Raw genomic sequence first — 27334 nt, 5'->3', positions numbered from 1 at the left:
CGCCCGTGTGTAGGATGACTATTCTCCATTTATTCACGGTCATCACTGCACTGACCTCCTCAGAGGAGCCGTTCTCCACGCGGAAGCGGCCCGCTCGCTGTATGGCTCCGTCCGCATCGCTGGAGATCAGCTGAAAACAGGAAACAGGAAACAGGAAGTCAGTGGGCATCTCAACTGCAGAGAGCAATAATGCTTTTCATTATACAATTCACTGTGTGATTCCCGGCAAGAATAACCTGGAATGCTGTGCAAAAAAGGACTTGTGTTTAACCGAGACGGTGTTTCCATAATGTAGAATGAAAACAGTGGCATGCACATTAGCCTTTTGCGCATTCACGGGACTGGCTGCGGCCAAAATCCACTCTTGTGTTTATATTGATCGACTAGTTTTCCGTCACTGAGTAAGGTTGTCACAAGGTTTAGATGTTACAACTGTTCCATACTGTAAGTGATTGCTAGCCCTTATGTCATGTGTAGGAATGTATATAAAGACTTTACTTATGCATGCTATGTGGCATTTATAAAGGATTTCACAGATAAGCTAACAATAAATTAACAATGTGAGGATCCACCCTTTAATTCTTAAAAGTTATCAGTTTTAAGAATGGTTACTGCTTTTAAAAAAGCCGTTAAGCACTTGCCCACACCACATTTGCCCTTAGTTCTAATTCTATTTCACTGATTCATTTTATTATATAAGTGTGAAAAAGAAATGTGCACTGATTCAAATGTGGTAAATGAGAAGGTATTATATGTGCTATTTTGAGCAGTAAGCAAATCCTCCTCCCCAATTCTTTTCTCCTAAAATGTCATGCCACGTGTAAATATTCATTTCCTAATTTCAAAGCATAATACTTTAGCAAACATTTCACAGATTAAAAATGTATCATTTTAATTAGTGATGAAGGAAGTATTTTGAGTCCATGATTAATATTACTAAATGACTGATAGATAGAACAACAGACGCGTTAGTGTAGTGAATGTGTTAGGAGAGGAAAGCATTAAGAAGGCTGCAGTGAATTGCAAAGGTCTGGGCAGTGGCACAGAATGTTTTACAAACACTCCTAAAAAAGAAGAGGTCAGAGCATGCCAGAGAGGTCGGCAGGGGGTACAGGAAAGAGCTGGGGGACAATGAAAGGTCATATTTATAAAGGTTATGTTTAATACTGCACTACTACATAGCAGGGATGTTCCAAAAACATGATGAATTCTAAGTCAGGAACCGAGATTCAAGAGGCACACCAGAGACAGCGATACAGTATTGCAGCAAACACAGTGTGTACCAATGAAAGAGCCTTCTCTCCACCTCCTTTTCCTTTTTCTCACTCCTCCTTTTCCTCTTGTCGTTTACTCTTACATCTCCATACCTCTTCATCCTGCTTCAGTTCTCCTTCCATTACTCTCTCTAATCTCTTTCCTTCAAACCTCTTCTCCTCCTCCTGTCCCCTCCCTCCTTCTCGCTCTCGCTCTCTCTCTCTCTCTCTCTCTGCTTCATCCAGCACGTCTCCTCCTCCTCCTCCTCCCCTCTACACCTTTACCTCCCATGCCCCCTTCCTCTTCTCTCCGGTTTACACTCCCCCCCCATCCCCCCATCCCTGTAGGCTGTAGCTACACTCCACACTCAGTTTCTGATTGTAAAATGATTGCTGGTCGGTGACTCACTCCTGTAAAGACCATTGAAAACTTTGAGAATTGAGAATGAGGAAAAAAAACACTAAAAAACAACACAGTAAGTGGCGGCCCACACTCCTGGACCATGTAACAGTGAGGGACTGGAAGCTAAAATAAACCTCAATCAATTACATTACTAAAAACTAATAACTCATAACTTAATCAAATAAATTACAGTGATTGATTAACCCCCCCCACCCCACATAAAATACTGCAAATTCCATTAAGTTCACACTGATGAGATCAGAGGTTTGAGTCTGGCTTCTTATTTAGTTGAAAAATGGCGACACGGGTGGCTCCAAAAAAGGTTCAGGGTGTTCAAAACGGCCAGATGTCATGCTTTGCAATCAGCACGTGCTGTAATATAGCCCATATTTATATACAATACATAACAAATCATCACTTGCCTTTTAAGTCCATGCAACAAGCTACATTTTATGAAGCTAGTTCATACATAGTTGTATATACATAATACCAATCAATAAGACACATGCCTCTTTGTGTAAAACAAGTAGACAGAATGCATCTGCAGCCTTGATGTGTGTTTAATGTCTGTCCTGAGAATTCAGATGGATTACAGCCTTCACCGGAAATGTGTAATTACATTTAGCATTTTCCATGACTTCTGATTTTCTGTGTTTCCTAAGAAATCACAAAAGATTGCATATGGGCTTTTGCTGTTAAAACAAGTTGTTAAAACAAACGAGGAGGTATTCAGTATTCAATATGGACATCTTCAGGGAAATACAATTTAATTTAAATTCTAAATTGTACAATGTGTGTGTGTGGGGGGGGGGGGGGGGATGCATCATATTCTACATGTGTCTGCTAATTCTCCAGATGTTGTTCCTCTATGGAGACAAGCCAAACAACCCTTTTTATTTGAACCGTGTTCTGTTTCACTCTCTGCATTGTTGTCCTTTGAGGTTGCTTCATGTATGTAGTGGACAATAAGAGTATTAAGTGTGTGTTTGTGTGTGTCTGTGTGTCTTCTGTTCCACCCAAGTTAGCATCCTGTATAGCGTGTGATTCCTCATTGTGCCGTGTGCTTGTGGGGTTCAGGCTAGCCATTGATAAAACACTCGCAGGATAGTGAGTTTACTGAAAATGGATGCTTAAAATCGATTTCCCCAAAATATATTCCTGTTTTAATACAGGCATATACCTTGTGATACTGAATATACAAGAATATTTTTCAGAAGCAACAGCGGACCAGGTGGGATGCAGTTTCTCTCTAAATGAGAAGATGGAGGTTTCCCGCGGCAGTGAAACCGAGAGTCTCCCATCTCCAACGCGATGTCATCTTTTCTCAATGGCGCACACTCACCGTGGAAACGAGGCATCCCACCCTCAGACAAACACAGAGTGGGTTGCTAGGCAACAGAATCCTGAAAATTACGCAATTATTTCCCCCGTTCTATCCTCGGCAGCCAAATGTTACCGAATGCATCATTTACAAGAACAAAATCGTGTTCTTACACACGGCGCTGGGACGGCAGCGCTGGGGCCGGAGGAGGGGGGGTTTGCCGAGCGGAAGAACGGGAGGGCGACGCGCACTGCCTCGGCAGATGGACCCTCGCGGTTCGGGAGAAGACGGAGCGGGAGCGGGGGGTGAAGGGGAGTGACGGAATCGGACCGCGGCGGCACGCGAAACGGAGGGGCAGCGACGCAGATTGCGCGGGCAGGTGCACGCTGGGATTGGCACGCGTTCGCCCCGCGAGTGCTGAGCGCTATAGCGCTGCCCGTGCTGGTGGGATGGCGAGCGTGATGCCGCCGGCGTTCTGCGGAGGGACGGCCGGGGCCATTTCCCCGCTCTGCGCTCCACAGCGCCACATGCTCACTGGGGCCTGTGCCAGGAGAGTCTGGGTGAGATCAAAGCTGTCAGGCAGAGCGTGTGGGCCAAGATTATGGTTTTTTCTTTTTTTTTCAGATTGTGACTGAGTCACTATTATGTAAAGATAACTCTGGGTTTTTCCACAATTTGTTTTATATCGCTTTTTTTCAAATGTGTAGTCCAACATATAACCACCCCCTAAATAAACCAAGCGATTTAACTTACTGATTTAAACAGAACACACATGACTAATCAGAAACACCTGAGAAGCCATAAGGATTGTAATGCCTACACAAATCACCCAATATGGATGTAAAAACCCTCAAATTAAAGAAGTCTGCTTTTAGTTTCATTTCAAATCCAATGTGCAGGAGTACAGAGCCACAGCAACAAATTGTACCACTGTCCAAATACTTGTGCGCAGTATATCATACATTGCGATTGTGCAAACATAATAAAATATACTATGGCATTTTTAAATTCCAAAATGACTGCCTGTATCATCACGGTGGGTGAAACACAACCTAGACATAAATAGTGACAACCTAGACATAAATAGCTGCCTTTCCCTTTTCCCTTTTTCAATAAATGAGCACAGACCCAGCTGTGTCGTTGGCTAAGACAATAACAGCAGCAACTTAACCCGTGTTATCATCCCAGTTCTCTTGTCGTGAAAGTCTACCCCTCTTAGAAACACCTTCAAGGTTTCAGGTTAGCCAACTTCCCACAGATGAAAGGCCTCTGTGAACGCAGCCAGGGGAAAAAAAAAAAAACAGGTCAAATGCTGAACCTCCGATAATTTATTCATCTGTTGCTAAGGCAATTCATTCTCAAATGACAGTAGGCTAGTGAGAGGGCAGAGGTAAGTGCGTTTCCCATGAGCCTTTGCACTTGCTGAATGACAGCGTAAGGGCTATTGTGTGATGGTAACAGTGTCACTACTGACAGCTGGTAACGGATGGCTAGGGAAGCTCTTCATGCCATCATGTCAACTGCTCATTCTCTGCACCTGGGTTGTTACTTGTGACTATTATTCCTGTTCCTGTTGTAACCGATGATTCTCCACCTCCATACATTTAGTTCTTGACAAAAGTAGGCTAGATAAATATTGTCATAAAGAAATAATGTAAAATGAGTGTTATGTTGCTTCGCCACACACAGTTGTGTTGTGTGTAAGCAGGAGAAAGACCTGTAAAATCTTCCGATACAATATTTTGCTGGAAATGGTAATAGATGTATACAATATTGTGTTGTAATGGTTGAAGCCAGGCTTGTAACCCAAACGTAGCAGCAAGCACAACTTCAGTATGGTGCGCTGGCGTTTCCTCAGGAAACTGTCCACTAATGCCATTTTAGTAATGGGACAGCATGCTAACATTGACACATCAAGGAAAAAATAAAATAAAATGGTCTTTTCCTTTCTAAAGACACAGAGACAGATTGACTTAAACCAGACAGAACTATAAGGGAAGGTCTTGATGGCATGGCTTACTCATTTATATTAATATTCTTTCTATGTCATAGTAATATTCATCACTATGAATGAATTTCCTATGTGTTCGATTACCGTTTCTTTTGGTTTCACGTTAGGCTTGAAGGAGAAATGTCTGCCCAGATGAACATTTATGCATTTATTACATGTATTTTATGAGTGGCGACACCTTGAATTCATAATATTCCTTCATTTTAAACCCAGAATGGCAGTTTATTTAATTGTACATCAGATAAATAACAGGATACCAATTTGTCATTTGTATTCAGGCAATATTGAACAATGTATTGTGCTGGTATACGCCTCCTAAAACATATCTATAAAACAATTTTCCCAATTGTTTATTTGTCTTGGTATCAGTTGGGAGTTTTACCAGTCCTGTAAAAGCAGGCCTGTTGAACTGCAGGTAAACTGAATTATGTTGCTGGAGCAGGGAGAGACACGCTGATTCTATTTCTCATTGTCTTGAGAACAACAATCAAATGAAATCCTCCAAACTGGAAGTGTGGCAGTACCGTGGCTCATTACTGCAGACCAGAGACGGTACTGCACTGGGCTGTGTGCTAGAGGGGAGGAGTGGATGAAGATTAATGCCACACCGGGTACAATTCAGAGCACATGACAAGGAGTCCATTCAGGTTTAGCAGTACTTTACCCTAAAATGCTGGTCATACACAATATGTAATGGTTTTCGTTTGTAGGCACAAATAACAAATAAAGCAAGTCTTGTGCCATACATATGCACAATTGCAGTCAGGGCGTCCAGAGATTTAGCGGTTTGAATCAACCTCTCGGCCTTCATTACGGTACCCATTCAATACTCACAGACCAACAGACCGATAGCACAGACGTACTGAGCCAAATGCAATACCCTAGGAGATATTAAGAAATATAATATTCGGCGGCAATGGTACGTGGGCTTTTCTTGGAGCTTTTTAAAGTACCAATTAAGGACCAAATTCATAATGATGTTATTGAGGTTACGATAGTCTCTGGAGCTTCTGTCATAACTGAACCTACAGCTTTGCTATGGAGGTTTTTTTTGTCAGTTGGAAATGAATATAAGTTGTTTCAGTCCGCAGAGGCGGACACATACAAGCAGAAAGGACACAGGAGTTTTTGCTTCTCAAAAATGAACAGTTGACAATGACAGAAATGGTTTACCGTGTGCATTAACAACCTATATGTATATCCACAATGTGCTGCATTAACAATGCATATTTTACCGATTCACTGATATAGATTTCCAAGCTTAAAAATCTTAATTTCTCGTCATTCCTTCAGCATCTCCACTGCAAACGTACAGTGTACACACTGAGCCGTTACCCCAAAGCACTGCGGCAGTGTGTGCGTTAACCTCCACCGCACAGCGCCATTCGGCATGCCGACTGAGCTAAAACGCAGACCGGCTCTCAGACACTGGAGAGAGAGAGAGAGAGACCGAGAAAGACTAAGAGGGGAGTGAAAGAAAGCGAGAGATACAGATAGGCTGAGGCGCAGAGGACAGAGTGCAATAAGAAGAGTGGAGAGGAACGAAAATGAACGAGAAGAAAAAATAATGGGATGCAGAGAGAGAGCGAGAGGATGGAGGGGGGGGGGCGGGTGAGAGATGGGAGAGGTTTGAATAACCCCACGGGACTATGTTTTCTAGACTGCTGTTTGCTGAAGCAAAGCCCAAACTCCGTTGGAGAAATCCATATGCAATTTAATGGATTCCATCTTGTGAGCTGTACTGTGTAGAGTGTACCCACGTCAGTCAGACGTGCCTTTAGCACCCCTGACACATGCTTCCACTAAAAGGCTTCCCGCACCAGAGCAATATTAAGACTTCACCGGCCACCTCCATGTTTGTCACATCTCTGTTCTTTTTGCTCCAAGGTGTAAAAACACTGCAAGTGATGTAGCATAAGGCTATGTGAGAGACACACGTGGGTAATGTTTTAAGCTATTTCCTGCGAGTGCTGTGGGGGTCTATATTCCGATGCATCCTATTTCAGGACGGACGGTTCGACTGCACACACGTTTTATTTTCTGTTTAAAAACCAAACACTGTGGATTTCATGTGTCCTTGCTGTAAACCTGTCAATGTGGTCGAATGTTATTGCTTCACTGGCCTGCTGCTCCGGGCCAGCCTTGGCTCTGGATGTTAGGGGTTCAGTCAGCAGCCAAATTAATCTAGAAATTAAACCCTCTGCCTGCCCCACTGCTTGGCATCCACCGATGTAGGTGAATTGGGGGTTACCAGTCCAGAAATAGAACATGCCAGCTGTTTCCTAGCAGAGGAGTTCAGGATAAGCGGTGACCTCCAGTGTGAAATCACCAGAGTGGTCATGGCTCCATGCATGCGTGAGGAGGTGAGGAGTCCGGTGCGAGGGTTGGGCTCCTTGGTTACATCGGCAGCCCGCCTCACCCCCTCCGTGTGCGGGCGGGCTCTGCGTGCCTGAGGAGGCCGGAGGCGGGGATCGGGCGGAGCGAGCCGTTCATCATCATTAACGCAGTCCTGCCCGGGAGGAATCCTGGGATACCGTGCCACAGATGCCACAGTGAAGCGGACCCTCCTGGTGTTGCCGTGCAACAGCGTCCACGAGCGAGCTAATTGGCCGTGGAGAGTTGGAGAAGGTGTGGCGCTGCACATGAGTGACGGCGTTCTCTTCTGCAGCGTAGACCTCGCTCACCGCGGCCTGGTGATCATTTCCCGCTGGTATATGGCTCTAATATGATGTCCCTAAAGGGCTCCCACATTATGTATACAGTGCGCTCAAATCCCTGGCCTCAGAATCTGGGTTTGATGGATGAGATGTGACGATGCAGTCTCTTACCCTGCAACATTAACCCTCAAAAGGCTGAAAAAAAAACCCTCAGAATAACCGAGGGGGGACACATTCATGCCACCTCTTGAGAAATGCAGTCTTGGTGTGTGTGTGTGTGTGTGTGTGTGTGAGTGGCTTCATCTATTGGTGTGTGTCTATGTTTGTGTGTGATTTAATGTGCCTATTTGTGCGTGCTTGTGTGTTCCCATGTGAATCTGCGTGTGCAAGTCTGCTTGTGTCATTATGCTGATGTTCGGATGTGTGACAGTAATTTGTGGATTTCCGTGTACATGAGCCTACAGTATTGTAAGACGCAAACCACCAAATGCAGCAGGTTATGAGTTTACACATTTGACAGCTTAAAAATGTCTATCACCATGACTGCTGTCAAATACACTCACAAATAGACCTTGGAAATGAAGCACCAATCATAGCAACGCTCAATAAAACGGCAGGATTTCCACCATCTTCTGTTCTTATAAACATCATAAACAGTGGAGTATTGAGGAGTGCTTGACACACCTAAAGTCCCTGTAGTGCCATAGAGCACATTAAAGCTTAGGCAAGGGCCCACACAACTCGGCTTTTACAAATAGGCAGCAAACCATACTGGATGTGTCCATGAGGCTCGATACTCCTGGGAGAAGTGTGTGAAATTAATTTTCTCCTCTGCTACATGTGGAGGTATGCCTCTTCTTTCACCTCTATACACTTTTCCATCGTACCAAAAAGAATAGGGTCAGTTGACCATCTCATGGGGATTACACAGGCTGTTGTAAAATTGTATTTTATAATATATTATATAAATATCATATATTTTTGGTTTATTTGTCCAAAACCATAGCTCGCATGAAATAGCATGCGATAAACACCCAGATATCATACTACATCTGGTGAAATATAATAGTATGCAAACACAGGACACTATGCTGGCATGAATATCCAACAATGCATTCATTATATTTCATGACCCAAGCAACCAGACAAAAACTAATAATGGCATAGGGCAATTGAAGTCAAAACGGCAAACGAGCTGAATAATTGAAAACCATTAGGCTATCTTTCTCTATGCTTAGCAGAAAGTAGTTGAGGAGCACACTTTTCAGGAAGTAAACCATAGTTTTTAGGAGGTCCCAATGAAAGGAATGGCCGAATCCAATCACAGTCCAATAAATTAGAGAGGACGTTGGTGAGGGCTTTTTATAACAAGGGTGGATTGGTTTACCGTCTTAAGACACTTCCTCATCACCGGGGGAAAAGGGTATGGAGGATATGTAGGACAGTCTGAAGTATGTTTAGTAGACCGTATGTACAGACATTTCCAACAAAGCACACCAGCCTTTTGGGGCAAAGTGTCAATTGTTTTGATTAGTGTTTTAGCCAACTGTTTGCTGGGCTTGGCTTGCATATCAAAGTGTACATTAGCTAGCTGGTAACGGTAGTTATTATTAGTAGTATTATTGTTACTAGTAGTAGTGGTAGTAGTAGCAGCAGCAGTAGTAGTAGTGGTAGTAGCAATAGTAGTAGTAGTAGCAGTAGTAATAGTAGTAGCAGTAGTAGTAGCAATAGTAGTAGCAGTAGTAGTAGTAGTAGTAGTAGTAGTAGCAATAGTAGTAGCAGTATTAGTAGTAGTAGCAATAGTAGCAGTAGTAGTAGTAGCAGTAGTAGTAGTAGCAATAGTAGCAGTAGTACTAGTAGTAGTAGCAGCAGTAGTAGTAGTAGCAGTAGTATTGTTTCAGAAGACAGTGGGAAGGACAGGAACATCTTGTGTGGATACATGTCAGCACTGACGCAAGTGAAGATAGTCACAGTAAAACATTTCTCCAGCGTAAATGAGCGTTTCTCCAGCGTAAATTAGCGTTTCTCCAGCGCAAATGAGCTTTGGCTTTTATAAGGCGGTCTGTGATTTCCCAGCGGCCCGACGTGAAAGACCACCCTGCACAGTGACAGGATGAATCAATGCTATTGTCACTGCAGCTAGGTAATTGATCTCATCAGAGCACTGAAAAGGTAGAGCACCTGCTTATGCGGACTCACGTGTCTCCCAATGCAGGCAGCGGGGAGATGGTCTGCTCATTACCGTGCTGTTTTATAACCCCGCATGGAAAAGGCTTCCCGAGCAGACATTACATGTGCCAAGCAGGTATCTGAAAGCTCCAGTCATTAGCAACAGTGTACATGCTGAGAGACGCAGCCAGGACATTTCGTACTGCTTCTAAGAAATTGCCACTAAAGAGTATATTATATAAATACGTTAAACAGGGTTTTAACGCAGTTGTATCTTCAGTAATTCATTTGAACAATATTATAATATTATCCTGCATTGTGCACTCAGTGCAGCCTGTTTTGAAAAATTCTATATAGACCTATACATTATATATTATGTGTAAATATTTTATATGAGACTTAGCATGGGTTCAAAGCTTCAACATTCTGCATTGAATGTCACTGGTTAAAAATACGAGCAACTGTAACCTTTAGAGAGTGACTCATGTTTGAATAAAATGAAAAACTGATTACATTCAAGGGAGTCTTTTTCACTAATTTACAAACAAGACTGCAAGGAATTTCACATTAAAAACCATACAGGGAAGAAGGGCACTCCGCCATTTACTGCGTGCATCATGGCAAGGCTTCTTTCAGTGAACTACTGAAATCATGTTCCTCAGAAACAAGACTCGGAGAGTCCCTTAAATACAAACACCAATGGTATTTGCAGTTTTTGTAGTGACCAGTCGTTTATTTGGGTACGGTATCTGCGCCCTCTGAGTTTCAACTGCCAAAGATCACAGTGTTTGGCCTCATGGGGGCACTAAAGACAATTCGGATAAATTCAAGACCAATTGATGTATTTTCCCCAAATCAGAATGGTTTCAGAATGGATGTTTCAAAGGATGTCTAGGATGGGAAGGGTGAATCCAGGCAATATAAAAGCTATCCAAAGTATAACGAGCATGAATCACTTTGTGTGGAGTTAGTTAGTTCCACTAACTATAAATGTAAAACATATTTCTCTATTTATATGAACCATTTTTATATTTATACATTTCACATGTATTTAAGAAAAGAAGACGAAGAAAGCCAGCACTTGATGTGATGAGCTTATTATCTCTATGTCCCTACTCTTACAATGATTATTCACACACTCCAATCACAGAGTCTGAGTTTACACTGAGTCACATATCGTTAAAACGTCTAGAGGCTGGAGATCCTACATCTTTATTTTTGGTTGCGCTGTCATGCTTGGATTGGGGAACAGAGAGCACAATCAGAAACAAAGATGCGGCCATATTTTTTCCCTAAATGAGATCGTATGTTTGCATCGTATGTTCGCTCTGATTTGTAGGATTGAAGTGGGTGAATAGGCTTTGAAGGGGCTGGGACAGAGACTCAATGTTACTATAACAAGATGCTTGGTGGATATTCCTCCTAGGTACTAAAACAGCTCAAGGCCAAAGCGATGAATTTTCTCCGGCTTGTAATCTTTGATTCAGCTGTTCCTCTCTTCTACACTTTTTTCTCGTTTCACATCAACCTTTGATTTGTTCTGTACTGAGAGAAAACTGTTTTTCATATTTACATATTTCATATTTACCGTGTGTACATATTTAAGAAGGGAATGTTTCATTGGTTTGGTATTTATATACATGAAACGACTATGAAATGCTTTGATTGATTGAATTGGTATCAATTTGTGTTTTCTCAGAATTTAGATCTATTTGTGCTATTTAAGTTGCATGTCCTGTGTGTTGTCAGAGGAAAACCATATTTGTGTGCACGTTACAATCAACAGTCTCAGAGAAATTATGGTTTTTGCTCATCATCCCAGAATGTAATTTAATTACTGCAGTTCATTATTTCTCTTTACAGTCAGGTCCAGGATAATTGATAAATGTCAGCCAAAGAAGACAGCCATGAGTCTCTTCCTCTAATTTGTCATAAGGATAGAGAACACATTTGGTGTTTTGGTATTTTTGACCTTTTCAAGATCATTGATATCCTTGGATTTGCGCTTATGTACTGCCCTCTTCAGTTAAGACCACAGATTTTTTTTATCAGAGTCCAAGTCTGGAGACTGAGATGGTCATTGCAGAACATGGATGTTGTTTTCACTTAAACACTTCTGTGTGGATTTTGATGTATGTTTAGAGTCACTGTCCTGCTGGAAAAATCTACCTACGACCAAGTCTCAGCTCCCTAGCAGAGGTCTCAGCTCCCTAGCAGAGACGACCAGATTTGCTGCCAAAATTTGCTGGTACTTTGTCAAATTCATTATGCCATTGATCTTACATAGTGCCCTTGGACCACTGGCAGCAAAACAACCCCAAAACATCAACAACCCACCTCGACATTTGACAGTATGAGGTTCTTCTCCTCGAAATTCTGCCTGTGACAGGTGCCCCAGCGAAAGGAGGCCAGCACTGTGAACGAACACAAAGCCTCCTCACAGGCCCCAACCTGACGCACCCCCCTTCCTCCTTCTGTCCACGGACTTCCATCGGGACCCAAGACCCGGGAGAAAACTTCTCCGCAGACAGAAAGGGTGATGGCGATGATGACACTGCTCCGTGGATGCCGATAGTGATGGTGAGATAATGACTACAGCTTGTACACATAACGCCAGGCCGACAGACTGCACTGGCTCGATTGTGCTCGGTTTCAAAGAGGACGCCAGGCTGCATTAGCCAGATTCTCTCTCCTGGGCTCCTTCCACAGCGCCAGAGGAAGCCGTATGGAGTAAATATTTTTGGTGAGATATGTCCCCCTTGGCCGATTCCAATGAGATGGAGAGAGGGAGAGGGAGAGGGAGAGGGAGAGGGAGAGAGAGAGAGAGAGAGAGAGAGAGAGAGAGAGAGAGAGAGAGAGAGAGAGACAGAGACAGAGACAGAGACAGAGACAGAGACAGAGACAGAGACAGAGACAGAGACAGCTCCACCTGTCTCATTGTAACCATATGTTACAAATATAATTGGCACCATGCCCATGGTCATAACTCAAAACATGACCATACCTTAGCTGCCTTTCATGCCACACACTGATTATTACTGGGGCTTCAATTCAAATCAAAATGCAGTAGCTTTGCAGGGCTTAATATTTCAGAGGTTTTATGACTCTCCATTTAGCTCATCCACAAAATATAATTAATGGTAAATACAGTTAATAATTTTTGATCTTATTCTGCCAAAACATTGTACTACTAACTATTGTACGAAAAAGAGAAAAATGAAGAATACGTTCTACCACTACTTGTCTAATGTCACTAATGGCTGAGCCCATGTAAAGCAATTATTTTAAAAAAGTACTTTGAAATGATGCAATTATTATGAGACTGAGATATGAGACTTGTGTAAGAAGGTCCATTAACAAATGTACATGTATGTAAAACTTGGTAAATATAAACCATGCTGTAGAAACTTGTTTTCTGTTAAAAACAGATGGTTTAAGACATTGGTTTAAATGGATCCAAAACACCAAAGGAAGGCTTTCATGTGGGTTGACTGGGAGAGCAGAGTGCTGTCATTTTCACCGTGTTTGTCCTGAAGTCATTTTCACTGAGTTAGCAGCAACACAAAGCTCTGTTTGTGTGACTTCATCAAAGACTGACTCAAAATAATGTGTGACCATTTTTTATCCCCAGTCGCACTTCATGTAAGCACAACATGTAATGAGGAGCATACTCGGGGCTCGCCTAGAACTAAGGCGACGAAGGAGAACGAGTCGAATTATGTTTACCATGTCTCTACATCTCTGCTGAATGTGGCCTGCTAAGCCCAGCCACTGCTCTGGCACTGTCTCGCGACGTGCCTTCGTTTAAATGCAGCTGCCAGCTTTCTCCTCTGGTCAATCCAACAAAAGGTTGGATGATGATTTCTCATCAAACCGGAATTAAAATATTTAATATGTGAGAGGCATGATCCTGATTGGTGTTTATTTATAGCAGATCTGCAGCGACCCAAACTGAGTGAGCCAGTTGTGACAGCCGGGCACTGTATAGCACTTTGGCGTATGTGCGTCAGTTTCTACTTTGTCATGCCCTTCCGTGTCACACTTAAAGTCACGTGATTTACTGGTGCTCCGGATATGTGTGAAGCAAACACACACAGGGACGCCTGTGGTCAAGAATACGCCACACAAGTCTCAGAAGAGGGTGAGATCATAACAATCACACGAGAGCATAATCATTTCAGTGCATGATATTTACAATCAGAGTAAAAAAACCTTGTCACTACTACATTTTGCATGCTGTGTTAATTTCTTCACTTAGTGTGATTTTAAGTAAGCAATGTAAACCTAGTTCCCAGTGGAATGTGTAACAAACAAATTAGCAAAAATGTGATAATTTAAGTGTGCATAAAATCACACTGGTAAGTCCAATCTTAATGATATGCCACCCAACTGTTTTTTTTATGGTTTCAGATGACACATCATGCAGCCAAAAGCCAAAGCAATGGAAATAGTTCAAATTCCCTGTGGTGTTCCCTCCCAATACAAATATGCTAATACACAGTTGATGATTCCAGTGTCTGATGAACCGATGGCAACAGCAGGGTGAAGAGTGCAGTTCCATGGGCGTGACGCCACTATTTTGACAAGTAGAGCTGGTTTAGTCCTTTGAATATGAAGAACTGAAACAACTGATTTCTATTTAAAAATATAAATACTGTGTCCCCCCAGTACACTTCACGCCTTATCTTGTTTTTCTTCAGTTTTCCTCCTCGAAGATCAAACCACTTTCAGCACCCAGGATGATGACGTGATCTTTTAACCATAAAAGGAAACTGCAATTAACTTGTTTTATCTAATCTTGCTAACCTATGTTGGATGAATTAACCTTTTTATCCAATGTTCTTCAGTTTAAATCTCACTCTCTTCCTGGCACCCGATTATAATATATACGCCTGTAGCGTAGTGGTTAAGGTAAACGATTGGGACACACAAGGTTGGTGGTTCTAATCCCGGTGTAGCCACGATAAGATCCACACAGCCGTTGGGCCCTTGAGCAAGGCCCTTAACCCTGCATTGCTCCAGGGGAGGATTGTCTCCTGCTCAGTCTGTACGTCGCTCTGGATAAGAGCGTCTGCCGAAATGCCAATACTATACTATACTATAATAAAACGTACCTTCTACTACGGTGCTGCATAGTCAGGAAGGGGCTCCTTCCCAGAATGCCTCTGGCCCCACAATGCAAACAGTGGGAAACCTCTATCTATCCCCACTGTATAGAAAGTGGAGGGCACACCGCAACACACATTAAACACGAGTAATGCAGCCCATAGCACACTGGCTGGAAACCCAGTTTCTCCGCAGCACACAGGATGCGGATATCGATGAGCGCTGAGAACAATGTGTTGAATGAGGCATCGGCACAGGGTCCAAGCCAAGGACAGCGATAGTCCCACAGTGTGTGTATGCTACTGCTCAAACCGGCAGGCTTCCTCCAGCAGCAACAAGACCTTGCTGGGGTAAGTTCCCCCCCTAATCAAAATGGTTCCTCTACTAGTGAATGCTTTCAGAAAACATCATGCAGACTTTCAATATTGAGATCACAGACAACTACTAAGGCTCTGGAATGAAAAAAATGATTAAAGATGTCCAACGATGTTTTTTTTCTCTAATGATTTCATGCTTGACAGTTTTCCACACACTAAATGCGATTTCTTGTTACACCTCATTCAATGGCAGTTCAATCAAAAGTGATGAAATAAAATAACACCAATGATAAAATGATAACAATGATACGTTAATACCAAAGCAAATTGTGCACAATTAGTTTTATGGAGAGAAGTTCTCGCTAAATGCGACAGTGAATTGATTTTTGGCACAAGTATCCGAGACCTAACTGCAATACACTGCAGCAGGCAGAGCCAAGCCCAGCCGCATCGCCTCCTTAATCTGCTGCTGGACCCACTGGAAATACTATTAACCTTGATGAAGTCATCCTCAGGCAACTTCCCGAGATGTGCGCTCAAACCGGGCTAAAACCAGGCTTTGAATGCAGCATAAAGGACTATTTACGCAGGAAACGAACACTGTCGGACGGCATAATGCAGTCATTTTCAAAGCCGGCCTGACCTCTTACATTCCAACCAGCTTGGTGAATCAACAAGTGGTGTAATGTTCCTATTCCTAAAGGATAGCATAAGTAACATTATACCAATTGGTGAGTCAACAAGTGGTATAATGTTCCTGTTCCTACATGATAGCATGAGTAACCCAATGCTCTCAGCTCCTCTGAGAGGAATCCCGCTTGCGATATCCAAACAATGTACTAGGTTTAGGTTTCTACTTCTGACAGGCTCAGACATTCTGAGGGAGACACAATTTAACCAATGAATACGCAATCAACATCTTAAGGTCACAGCATCACAATTAATTTGCTCCAAAATTAAGAACATTCTCCCCAGTTCTTACAAAAACATCCTTGCTTACTGAGACGATGAGACAAACAGCACCATGGCGACAGGAGTCTCAGTAATGAGCTACCACACCCACAGTCTCTGTCCCTACCACGTACTGCACATCCTCCACAGTGACCCAACACATTCACTACAATGCATTCTGTTGTTGTGTTGTGAGCCTGACAGCCAAATCAGGACTCCGCAGCTCTCTGCCAGTAGGTCTAAGTATTGATTTTATCCCTGTGTGTATTCTGTGGATTAAATTTCCTCCTTTGGCTTTTTTTTTCCCACACATAATGAGGGCCCTGTGGGCCTTTGTACAGCTGGGCCTCTTGAGAAACGAGAGTGTGGAGAGGGAGGTCGCCTGACTGGTCGCGCTGCCATTGGACACTGGGAGGGCTTTTTGGACGAGATTCAGCCTTGTGTTCGCCATGCAGTCCCCGGACTAATATGAGGAACATGAGAAAGAGACAGAGGAGAGTGATACCTTTAGGGATGCAACAGAAATTCCCCATTCTTTTGTGTGCTACTGCATTTTTTCCAAAAAAATATCCACGATGGGGCATGTGCTAAGATTTAATTTTGGTAGTCTGTATTTAACATTGTAAATTCCCATTTCTTTCAGTTGTGAATACCTGTACATGAAAATATAGTCATTGGTAATGTACTAAAACCATGTATACCAGTCAACAGCATATTCAACCTCTTCTGAAGACTTTAAATAGCTTCTATTGTCCTTCTCTGAGTTCTATATTACAATCATGATGACTTAATGTGCTTTAAAAAATGCATTTGGAGGCAGAGAAATTCCAAGCATTCATTTACGTAAATCTTGGCAGGAGTGTTTAGTGGGTGTTTCATAATTACTAATCACCTCAGGTTTTCAAGGCTTGGTAACGCAACATCTCACACGATCTTTAGCTTTCACAGAAGCATGGCTATTTGGAACACAGACAGTGCCAACATTATTTGGCATTTATTACCCTGTGAACAGACCCTGGGAAACTCGTAAAAAAGCTCGACAACTAACTAAAAACAAAAAAAACAACTAAAACGTTATTTCGTCCAGCGTCCACTGTTTTTAATTTAACCGAGGATGCTGAAATCCTGCCATGAATGTGTTCAGAAAAAACAAAGTCCTCTTCAGCACCCAGATGAAAACTGGGTTATTTCCTGAATGCAAGCTAATATGTTCTACTTGTGCAGCCAGATTGCAGGCTCCGATCCCCTCGTAACCCATCTGGTGACCAGGAGCAATCAACTCTGAAGACATCCATTTTCTGTTTGTCTATAGAGGGTATTTTCTTGTTTTTCAGCGTCTCATCTCCACAACAAGGAGCCGCCCCATGTGGTAATTGGATCAGCTTTTCTCTAATGCTATAATATGTGCACAGGCATTTGCTGTCGCAGGCTGCTTGCTGATTCTGGGACTGCCTGTCTTTATGAAAAAAAAACAAAAAAAAACTTCATGGCATCCCATACGAAACAATCACATAAGCAATGAGCTTTTTCACATGGGAAAATCACATGTGAATGTAACATTTTCACATATGAATTAAAATATTCACACATGAAAAGAAAATGTGACATTTTCACATGAGATTCAGATGTTAATGAACATTTCCATATTTCACACTGAATCACCTGCATCTTCACATCTTTACTGACTTTTAAAAATGTGAAATACATTACAAATAAACATGACTCAAAACAGACTTGAAATAGCATAGGTTACTCAATTTGAATACAACTTCTCGCAAAACTGGTGTCCAAGAATCTAGCACACCATCTGATGCATTACAAAATGATTCACAGAGCCTATGTATCACATCTCAGGCTTAGGCCAATTCATCCGAAAATGCTATATACAGTATATATATATATATATATATATACACACACACATATATATGTATATATATACATATATATATATGTGTGTATATATATATATATATACATGCGATATACAGATGATGATCATTCAACAATGGTTTACTCCAGACATTCCTCCATTGCAGATTCTATGGGTTAGTAGCCTACAGATTATAGTTAACCGGGAGTACTCCACTGCAGGACTTAACATAACCTCAACAGTGGAAGCACTCTATCTTCTGACATTTCTCAAATAAATAATTTTTCCCAAGAAGGTTGGTTGGCTACTAGAGCCTGACCATTGAACGTTGTGTAATACTGGATTCATGATGAATGCAGGTTTGTTGCTACTCCTCTGCCCGGCAAAGCAGAAACGTTCAGGTAAAGAGTAAGCAAATTAAATATAACCGCATTGGTATTCCTCTAAAGAACACATACATCAAATTAACGATGACCTGAATGGCAGAGTGAAATAACAGAAAACCACTGCAGACCATTGTCAACACCTGTGGCTCAGTTCATAACAGGCACACATTAGAAATGCTTAACACTGTAAGCACATGGGAGAGTGAGCCTCTTTACAAACACAAACTATACAAAATACTGTACATTTTCAAAAACAATACTTATTTTGTTTGCTCCAAAATGATTCTGGTGGATTGACACAGTAATTGCTCTGGGAAACCCTTCCTGTACAATACAGTATGGGGAACATATTCCCCTGCAGTAAATACTGGAATGAGGTTTTCTAGCACATGGACACTGCATATCTGAGGTGTAAATGCTGTTCCCAAAGACAGACATCAACCTCACTGATTGATTTCGGAGGGCAAGCATTGCATAAAGACATCTCTGTAAAGGGTTTAGGAAACTTGGGTTCCTGTTCTGCAGCTAACCTTTAAATAGGACAAATAGTGCAACAACCGAGAACCGCAGGTGCAAATGTCGTCAGAATGTTTTTTCAGATATCTTGGTTGCCACTCTTCCGAAAATAGAAAGCTTCGACAGTGATTTTTACTTTGTTAAAAAATAGCTGAACACAGACACAGTACATCGGTTGAGACACTTTCATTTTGGTACCGAGCACAACCTGCTGCTCATTGAGCCCACTGGTGGATGTGGGGCATCGTTTCTGCGTCTGTTACAACCGATATGACTCGTGTGGTTTCTTACTCGACCTTAATCCAATAAATTCACCAGTTTGCAACCCTCCAACAAAACCACACACTGTCCAAAATGTGAGGTGAGAGTGAAGTGTGGTTTCTGGGACTTCCTGCCCCAAAGCCTCCGTTGCGCTTTATCAGGGCAGGCAATGCCAATTCAGAGGGCAACACCAGGAACAAACTAATAATACACCCAGAAGGCCAACCAATGAATTTGCACACTACAAACAAATATTGATATGAAAATAACAGCACAGCCATACCACAGCCATCAGTTAAAGTCTCCTCCTCCCTAGCTGCGGGTATGATGTGTTTATGCGCTGTATCGCAGCCTAGACAAGAATTTAATTGCTTTTTACCTTCCGGACTCAACCCACTCACAACACGGCGGAGTTCTAATGAAAACCCCTGTATGCATTGAATCCAAATAGTGCGCTTTAATAGATCTAATATTAACAGGGCTTTCATTTGTGCTGCACAAAATCTGCGAACAGTCCACTTACAGAATTAACATTTTAGAAATGCGGGGATAAACAAGAAAAGAATGGAATCACATTCCTCCCACCCTTCACCTGCCTGACATTCAGTATCTCATGCGTGCGATGTCTGGGTCCGCCACATTACGACAGAGAGAAAACGGACCACACCCTACTACCCCCCGGTGACCTAATCTCCCCCGCCGTATTTCCAGCCCGTTCCAGCGATCCCCCCACACACACACACACACACACACACACACGCAGCCAGATTCCCCCAGATGAAAGCGGAGACTCACCAGCTCTACGGACCCATAGTGTTTCCGGCTGAATTCCCCACGCCGGCAGCCCAGGTCCTCTGAGGCAGAGCTGCAACAGAAACGCATCATTAGTGCGGCTCATCTCTGGGGCAGGAGGCCCAGACAGCCGAGCGGGCGAGCGGTGGAAGAGCCCCTCCCGACCGCAGAGCCTGTCCCTCCTAAAACCCCCCCCCTCCCCCCACCTCCCCTCCTAACGCGCATCCTCCTTTCCGGTGGCACGGTGAGTCGGCCGCGCCCTGTTCCCCCAGCCCCTGGACGTCTGCCGAGGGCAGCCTGCCACGGTGGACCGTGGAGGCCGTGATTGAATTAAATATGAAGTCATCGCGTGATGGATGTAGTCTGCCTGCCGCAACGGCCTCCGTAATTGCGTTTGAGGTGCCAGAGCCAAGGATCTTAGCCCTGGCTTCATTCTGTAGGCCTGCTTACCTTCCTACTAACCGTCTTCGGGATAAAAAAAGTCTACATTCTCTACTCCCCCCCCCCGTCTCACTGACCACTTTCTGTCCCTGGTCAGGGGTATTAGAATCCCAGTGTCACAAGAAGTTTAGCAATGGAGAATCATTACTGTACGGAATAATTGCTCAGTCAGTCAATCCTAATGTTGGGCACGTTTCCCACCAACACTATTTGGAGAATTAAGCTGAGCCACCTTTATTTTGTATTCTTTGTCCATCTACTTTGAGATTGCAATTGAAAGTGTGGCTCTGAATCGGTTGTTCTCTCTCTTTTTTTTTTTTTACATGATGCCTCTGTTGGTATCCTTTCTAATCAATACATATTGATGAGCCCTGCTTTCCAATTTCATCATCAGACACAGTCCAATGACTTTAATGAGCCGTATAGCAGTTCACCATACCGTATGTGCTGTAGCACATGGAGTTATTTTAACAGCACTGTCACCCTAACTGTCTGCTAACAAAAGCAAAATATTATGCATCATACTGAACATAGCTTGTCGCTTGGAGTTTGTTATGGTACCAGAGAGAGGCTAAGCTATCATTAAAGCTCCATTGTGGTTCATGGCTGCACTGAAGTGTTAGCACCCTGGTGCGGTTTTTCTGAGAGTATCATTTCAAAGTACTTTTATAAAAATAATTGCTATACATGGGCTCAGCCATTAGTGTAATTTCAACAAGTAGCTGTAAAACGTATTCTTATGACGTACTCTTATTCTTATGACCATGGGCATGGTGCCAATTATATTTGTAACATATTGTTTTGCAGCAAAACAATGAGACAGGTGGATCTCTCTCTCTCTCTCTCTCTCTCTCTCTCTCTCCCTCTCTCACTGTGTGTGTGTATGTGTGTGTGTGTGTGTGTTATCCGGATTCCTCTCAGCGGTATGGCTGTCAGAGATCCCACACACACAGTCCTCTGGGGTGTGCTAGCCTATACTTCCAGAAACGCTGATCACTGACTACTACTACCACTATTCCAGCGAGTAGGAGTTTACCTACAGCCCTCCATCCTCTCACACACAGGGGTACCAAAATGGTGGGGGCACGCAATGCTATGGAGGCATAACCTCCACTTCCAAGAACTAATCTAATTTCCCTGTCCCTCACCTCTCATTTTGAAGAGTAAGTAGCAAGAGCTTAAACACATCCGACCAGAGATGATAAAGAAATCAACAGCTCCCCGTTGTCCTTCACTGAGGTTCTAGGTTAATTAAAAAAGAAAAAAAACAAATGCACAGTGAAGCTTATGATGTCTTCCGAGGCACATGCTGTATTTACAAATCTCTACTAAAGACAATTTATATTTGTCACATAAATGGCACCGCTGCTTTTGGGCATTTCTCAGCAACTGATCTAATTTTCAGGAAATATTCCGTGAATTTGACATTAAATTCACTCTCCACTGAATATCAAAGAACTCCCATATTTGCACCGTCTGATAAATATTCACTGTAAGACACTGTTGGTTTTATGACTCTTTACTGTTCATGTCAGTGTGTTCATATTGGTCACAGATTACTCTCATTACTTTGAACTCAGAATGGCAACAATTCAAGCAGGGTAGGGCCAAGCCATAGGTTCTCAGACTTGTTTGACCAAGTTGGCCCTAATAGATTATTTAACCGCACACTTGAATGCACATGACATTTGTTGTCCTGCTCCTGGTTAGAACCTCGGTAGCATTATTGAAGTTTGACAGGAGGGAATTGTTATATTGTGCACCTGTTATTGGGTTAACTTGATGAAGGCTGAAATATTGAGGACAGTTCCCTCGCTGAAAACGTCCGTGCAATAACAGCTCTGGTGTACTGCAAAACAATTGGTGTACTGTTAAGACTTTAAAAGCTGCGGACTCACTGATTCAGAATTCTGTCATGAACATCCATTGTTCCCACTGAAACAACCACAGGAAAGGTCATATCCACATGATACATAAATGGCAAGCTGAAGTAGCTTGAACTCTCTGTTCAGAGAGAACTGATGGCTGTGCAGTTTAGGCTGCTGAACAATACAATATTGTGGAGCAAACAGGAGCAAACAAGAACAGACACAGCGCTATGCGTACCCTTATATTACAGCCAATTATAAAGTAGGTGAGAATATACAGTATGACTTGACCAAAGAAAAAGAGGGATTATATGTTCCGCGAGTTCTCAAAGTCCACACACAGATTGCAAGCCATTACGCTGTAGAGTATTACCCACCCAGTTTTTAAGTCAAAGGTCCGTATGACTCACTAATAAGGCTAATTAGAGAGACGGATGATAACATCTGTAAGCATGCTCCAAGTGGTGAAAGTCAGAAATAGCATTTCATCCGATGAATACAGAAGCAAGTATTAACCCCTTCATGCCAGCCCCCTAGTGGCCATGGAGCCAGCGCCAGAAGACTGCCCAACGCACATATTCAGTGCTCCTCCAACCAAACTATGAGGAGGCCACACGCTATTTTTTCAAGTTTTATTACGAAGCGAAACACAAAAAGTTAAAAACAAGCACCCCCTGCCCAGTCTCATCTGCAACTAGTGTGACCCATTGGACGATAGTGTCTACTTGGGAGCACAAACTCAAGGATACATATGAACATTTCACCACCAAAAAATTGTATTCCGTCGTAGCAAGATAGAGCCATATTACCCTGAAGATGTTCCAATACTGCGGTGTCAATGACATGATGAATCTGATCCAATTTACACTGGAAATTATGCTTTCAAAATCACCAGATCATGGTGTAAATCCAAATCTGGGATTTTATTCAGATATGATAGTGGTCTAATGATTTTACTTTTATGCTAATACAGGATTCTATACGATTAGGCTTATATGATATGTAATAACTTTGCCATTGCGTCAATCCTTTATGGCGCACGGCAATCATGGTGTCGACACAATAAATCTGGTTGATTTTATGCAGGGAATTCCGCTTTCGTGAGCTCGGTAATCGCAAAGGTCAAGGAAGACCTCTATAGTTGAGGACCAAAGAATAAAAAAACCAAACACCTGTCCAAAAAATCTCAAATACTCTCCAGGAGGGAGGTGTGCATGTGTCAATGGCTACTATTTGCAGAAGCCTTGACAAACAGAAATACAGAGGCTACACTGCATGATGCAAACTACTAGTTATCTGCAAAAACAAACCAGGTTACCACTTTGGTAAGAAGTACTGAAAAGAGCCTGTAAAGTTCTAGAAAAAGGTCTTGTTGACAGATCAGGCCAAGATTCACTTGTATTAGAGTGTGATAAGAGCTATGTGTGGAGGTCAAAAGGAACTGCCCAAAATCTGTTGTGGTTTTGGCAGGTATGGCTGCCACAGGTACTGGCTCACTCTTCAGTGATAACTGCTGATAGCAAGATGCTGCTGAATGCATGCAAATTATTATATTTCCACATTCCTTTGCCTTCAAAAATAATATATTTTAGCTGAATACATTAAAGCTGACAGGTTTACCAGTAATGAGGAGGACAAATATTAGCCTGAATGATCTCCTAAGCTTCCTATGATATCTATCTAGTCTTAATGTTCGTAATAAAGCTTCAGTGAATTCTGATGTGTGCACATACTGAAGCATCTTACCGACTCAAGTTTAAGCAATTGCCTCCAAACTCATTGGATGGCACTTCATCCTACGGCAAGACAATGATCCCAAACATACTACCAAAGCAACAAAAACATTTTTTTCATTCAAAACTGAAATGTGCAGGTGCTGAAGCTGAAGTGCAGGCCATGCAGAGCATCACCAGAGAAGATACCCAGTGTCTGGTGATGTCTACAGTACGTTTCACAGACATCAAGCAGTCATTGCGTGCAAAGGATGCACCGAAGTAACACAGTGAAATAATACAGTAATAAGAAACATGACTAATTCAATTTACATAAAAAGTTAATATGTCCAAAACATTATGGTGCCCTGAGATGAGGCTAAAGTGTACTGCATAATGATGAATTGTAGAGTACAGAGCTAAATGAAGAAAGATATGTCTTTGTACGAAACGTAAGAGATGTATGTGGAAACTTGTGTTTTCTAATGTTTCAGCATGTTTCCCACTGCAAATATTTACAGGAGATGCTAATTTGCTAGGTTATGAGGCTACTTTTCCCTTCCTTAACCAGAGGAATTACTCCTGACCAGGAAGGCTAACAGAGTAGTTTGTAGAAACTGCAGCCTAGTAAGCAAACTCAGTGGGCCTACCTTCCACCAGGTACTTAACCATGTTTACATAAATGTTCCAATGTTTACATTTAAATGGTTAAAGGATCCTGACAAGAAAGCAAATTAGCAGAACCATAAAGATAGTGTCAAACAGCATACAGTCTGTGAATACCATTTCAAGGGCTGTTCATTTAACACTGGCAGCCACTAACTGATCCAAAACAAAAATAGATCCCCAAGTATTACATCACACCATTTTTATTACAATTGCTTGGCTGATGCCATCATCCAGGATGACATACGGTAGTGGAAAATATTGTGGTCATTCTAAGGAAGAAAGGAGCACAGCGATATCTTTCACAGTCAGAGCAACACTATGTCTGCCATTTGCATTAGTTTGCATATATGGCATCCCATGCCATAACCACTGCAGGTCCCAGTCATCGTTTGTTGATTTTTTTCCCCCACACACAACTTGCACTTAATACCTGGGTCTGCATGGATCTGCATGCTACAGGTTCATGGTGCTCATAGCTGGAGGTTACTAATGAAGAAACACTGTGGGAGGAAGGGAGAAGTAGGACTTCAAACTCCTTCGGTGGAATGACAAAAAAAAAAATCCACATGCTGTTGCAAGTGATAGCCTATCTTGTGCAAATAAATAAATAAAAAATAATAAATACATACAATGATTTTATACTCATCTGAATCTGAAGCTTTAGTTTGACACCTGTTAGCACAGCTGGTTATTCTATTTTGGATGACATATACAGTGTATGTCATCGACATAGATAAAAGCCTACCATCTAATGTGGCCATCTTAAACATGACTGAGATGGAGTATGAGACAACAGCATGCACAGCAACATGTGTCCGAATTCCATGTATTTGAGTAGAATGTTATTTCCTTTGGTGCTAAAAGCATCAAGTTTCTTTTTATTCCATGAATATAGTGGAGGTGCTTCTGCTTAAATATGCTTTAATAAATGGTGTCATTTCATGATATTGAACAGTTTCTGTTATTTTTTTCCAGCAGTCACAGCTGTCAAAAAAAATAAATAAATAAAAAAATAATCTAATGACACCAATTCCATAGGTTACACATGAATTACAACACGAATATGAGAGTTATCCAAGTTAGGGAAAATATACGTTGAGGAACCAACTTCACTATAAACAGGCCTCCTACATTTAATATTTGAAAGTGGTTACACATTCAGTACGGGTTGAGTAAACACTTACCAAGAACAAATAAACTGTATTTTGTAGCCGCATATATGTTACTAGTAACCTATTATCTTACATTTGCACCGAAAATGCATGCATATTTTCAGAATTATATTTCCACATTCCTTTGCCTTCAAAAATAACGTATTTTAGCTGAATACATTAAAGCTGAGACAGGTTTACTAGTAATGAGGAGGACAAATATTAGCCTGAATGATCTCCTAAGCTTACTATGATATCTATCCAGTCTTAATGTTCGTAATAAAGCTTGGGAAAAAAACCAACTATAACCCCAGTTAGTGGAACCACAAGTCTACCGTGAATGTAATATTCCCATGAATTATGAATGCATTTTCAGTGTGCATTCATGAAGACCGTCACCCGAACAGAGAGGAAAACGAATCAATACAATAACGTTTAAGATAGATGGACAACATTCTGGCGTTAAACATTGACGATACTGTCAAGGGGTTCCAACTTCTTTTTTAGAGAAGCGCATTCGATATTGTGCCATGTAGTGGTTGGTTCAGTTTGATATCCGATTAAAGGTACGTTGCACCTTTAATTTCATTACTGCTACTGGCTGTCGACTGCATTCTGCCAAAAAGACGCGTGGATTTATTGAAGAATTCCGTACGCTACTGGAAACCTGGTGGTCCATCGCAAGTTCTGCATTTAAAGGAAGATTATTGGAATAGACTACCTGTTTAAAGATGATTCCGTTTGATCCACATGGGTAGATAAGGAGCACAGTTACATTAATTTGGATAATACAAGTAGCCGAGAGGTACTGCAGGATGATGGATGAGAGGATGGAAAAGCCCACATAATAGTAGCCTATTAGCTACAACACGATCCCGAAGTCAAAACATTTTGGCATATTCAAGTTGCACCTTTAGTAAATATTTTTGTTGAAAAAGCAACAAAGTAGTAATGTGTGAATTGCTGCAATTTAGCCTAACATAATACAACAAACATACGAACGGGCTTTCAACATACATCTTTGCCTCCAGTCCGTTTAAATAAAGTTAAATATTAGCCTACTAACAATGAATGGCTAATAAATGTTAAATTACCGTTGGGTGAAACTCAGCAGTTTAGTGGAAGCCGGATCCGCACTGCTCATATCCCCATGCGTTTTATTTCCAGCAGTTGTTGTTGTTATTTTTTTTCAATGACGAAAAATGACCATCACTGCTTCGGAAGCAATTAATAACAGGTTGCCCAATATTTTATTGCAGTTCATCAATGTTTCCTTCCCGCATACGCTATATGTGTGCTACTAAACTGGTGAGCAGCATGTGACAGGGCTACCAAATCACCAAAGCGTTCTGCGGACTCTTGCTCCGGCGTCAACTATACACGGGTCTGTGCCGCTGCTTGCAGTCAGGTAGTTTATTTCATTCTAACCACATTGCAGGCTCATGCGTTTCAACAGAAAGCCCAGCCTCCCAGCACA

General features: G+C 42.1%; 1 protein-coding gene across 5 annotated transcripts in view; it reads right to left on the bottom strand.

The window, feature by feature from the left end:
* The window catches only part of garnl3 (GTPase activating Rap/RanGAP domain like 3), a 94188-nt gene that overhangs the window by 49103 nt on the left and 17751 nt on the right, over positions 1–27334 (bottom strand). For 4 of the 5 annotated variants that reach the window (XM_061262853.1, XM_061262857.1, XM_061262855.1 and 1 more), the window contains exons 2-3: positions 20020–20089; positions 56–130 (exon numbers count right to left, since the gene is read on the bottom strand). In XM_061262853.1, coding sequence (XP_061118837.1) covers positions 56–130; positions 20020–20089 — 145 coding nt within the window. Of the gene's footprint in view, positions 1–55; positions 131–20019; positions 20090–26951; positions 27227–27334 lie in introns of those variants that run through there. The other variant, XM_061262856.1, reaches the window with a different exon arrangement.

This window comes from Conger conger, chromosome 12 (assembly GCF_963514075.1).
Source record: "Conger conger chromosome 12, fConCon1.1, whole genome shotgun sequence".
In the NCBI taxonomy this organism is placed as follows: Eukaryota; Metazoa; Chordata; class Actinopteri; order Anguilliformes; family Congridae; genus Conger; species Conger conger.
Note: the sequence above shows the minus strand (reverse complement) of the source record. Positions and strands in the feature narration are given on the sequence as shown.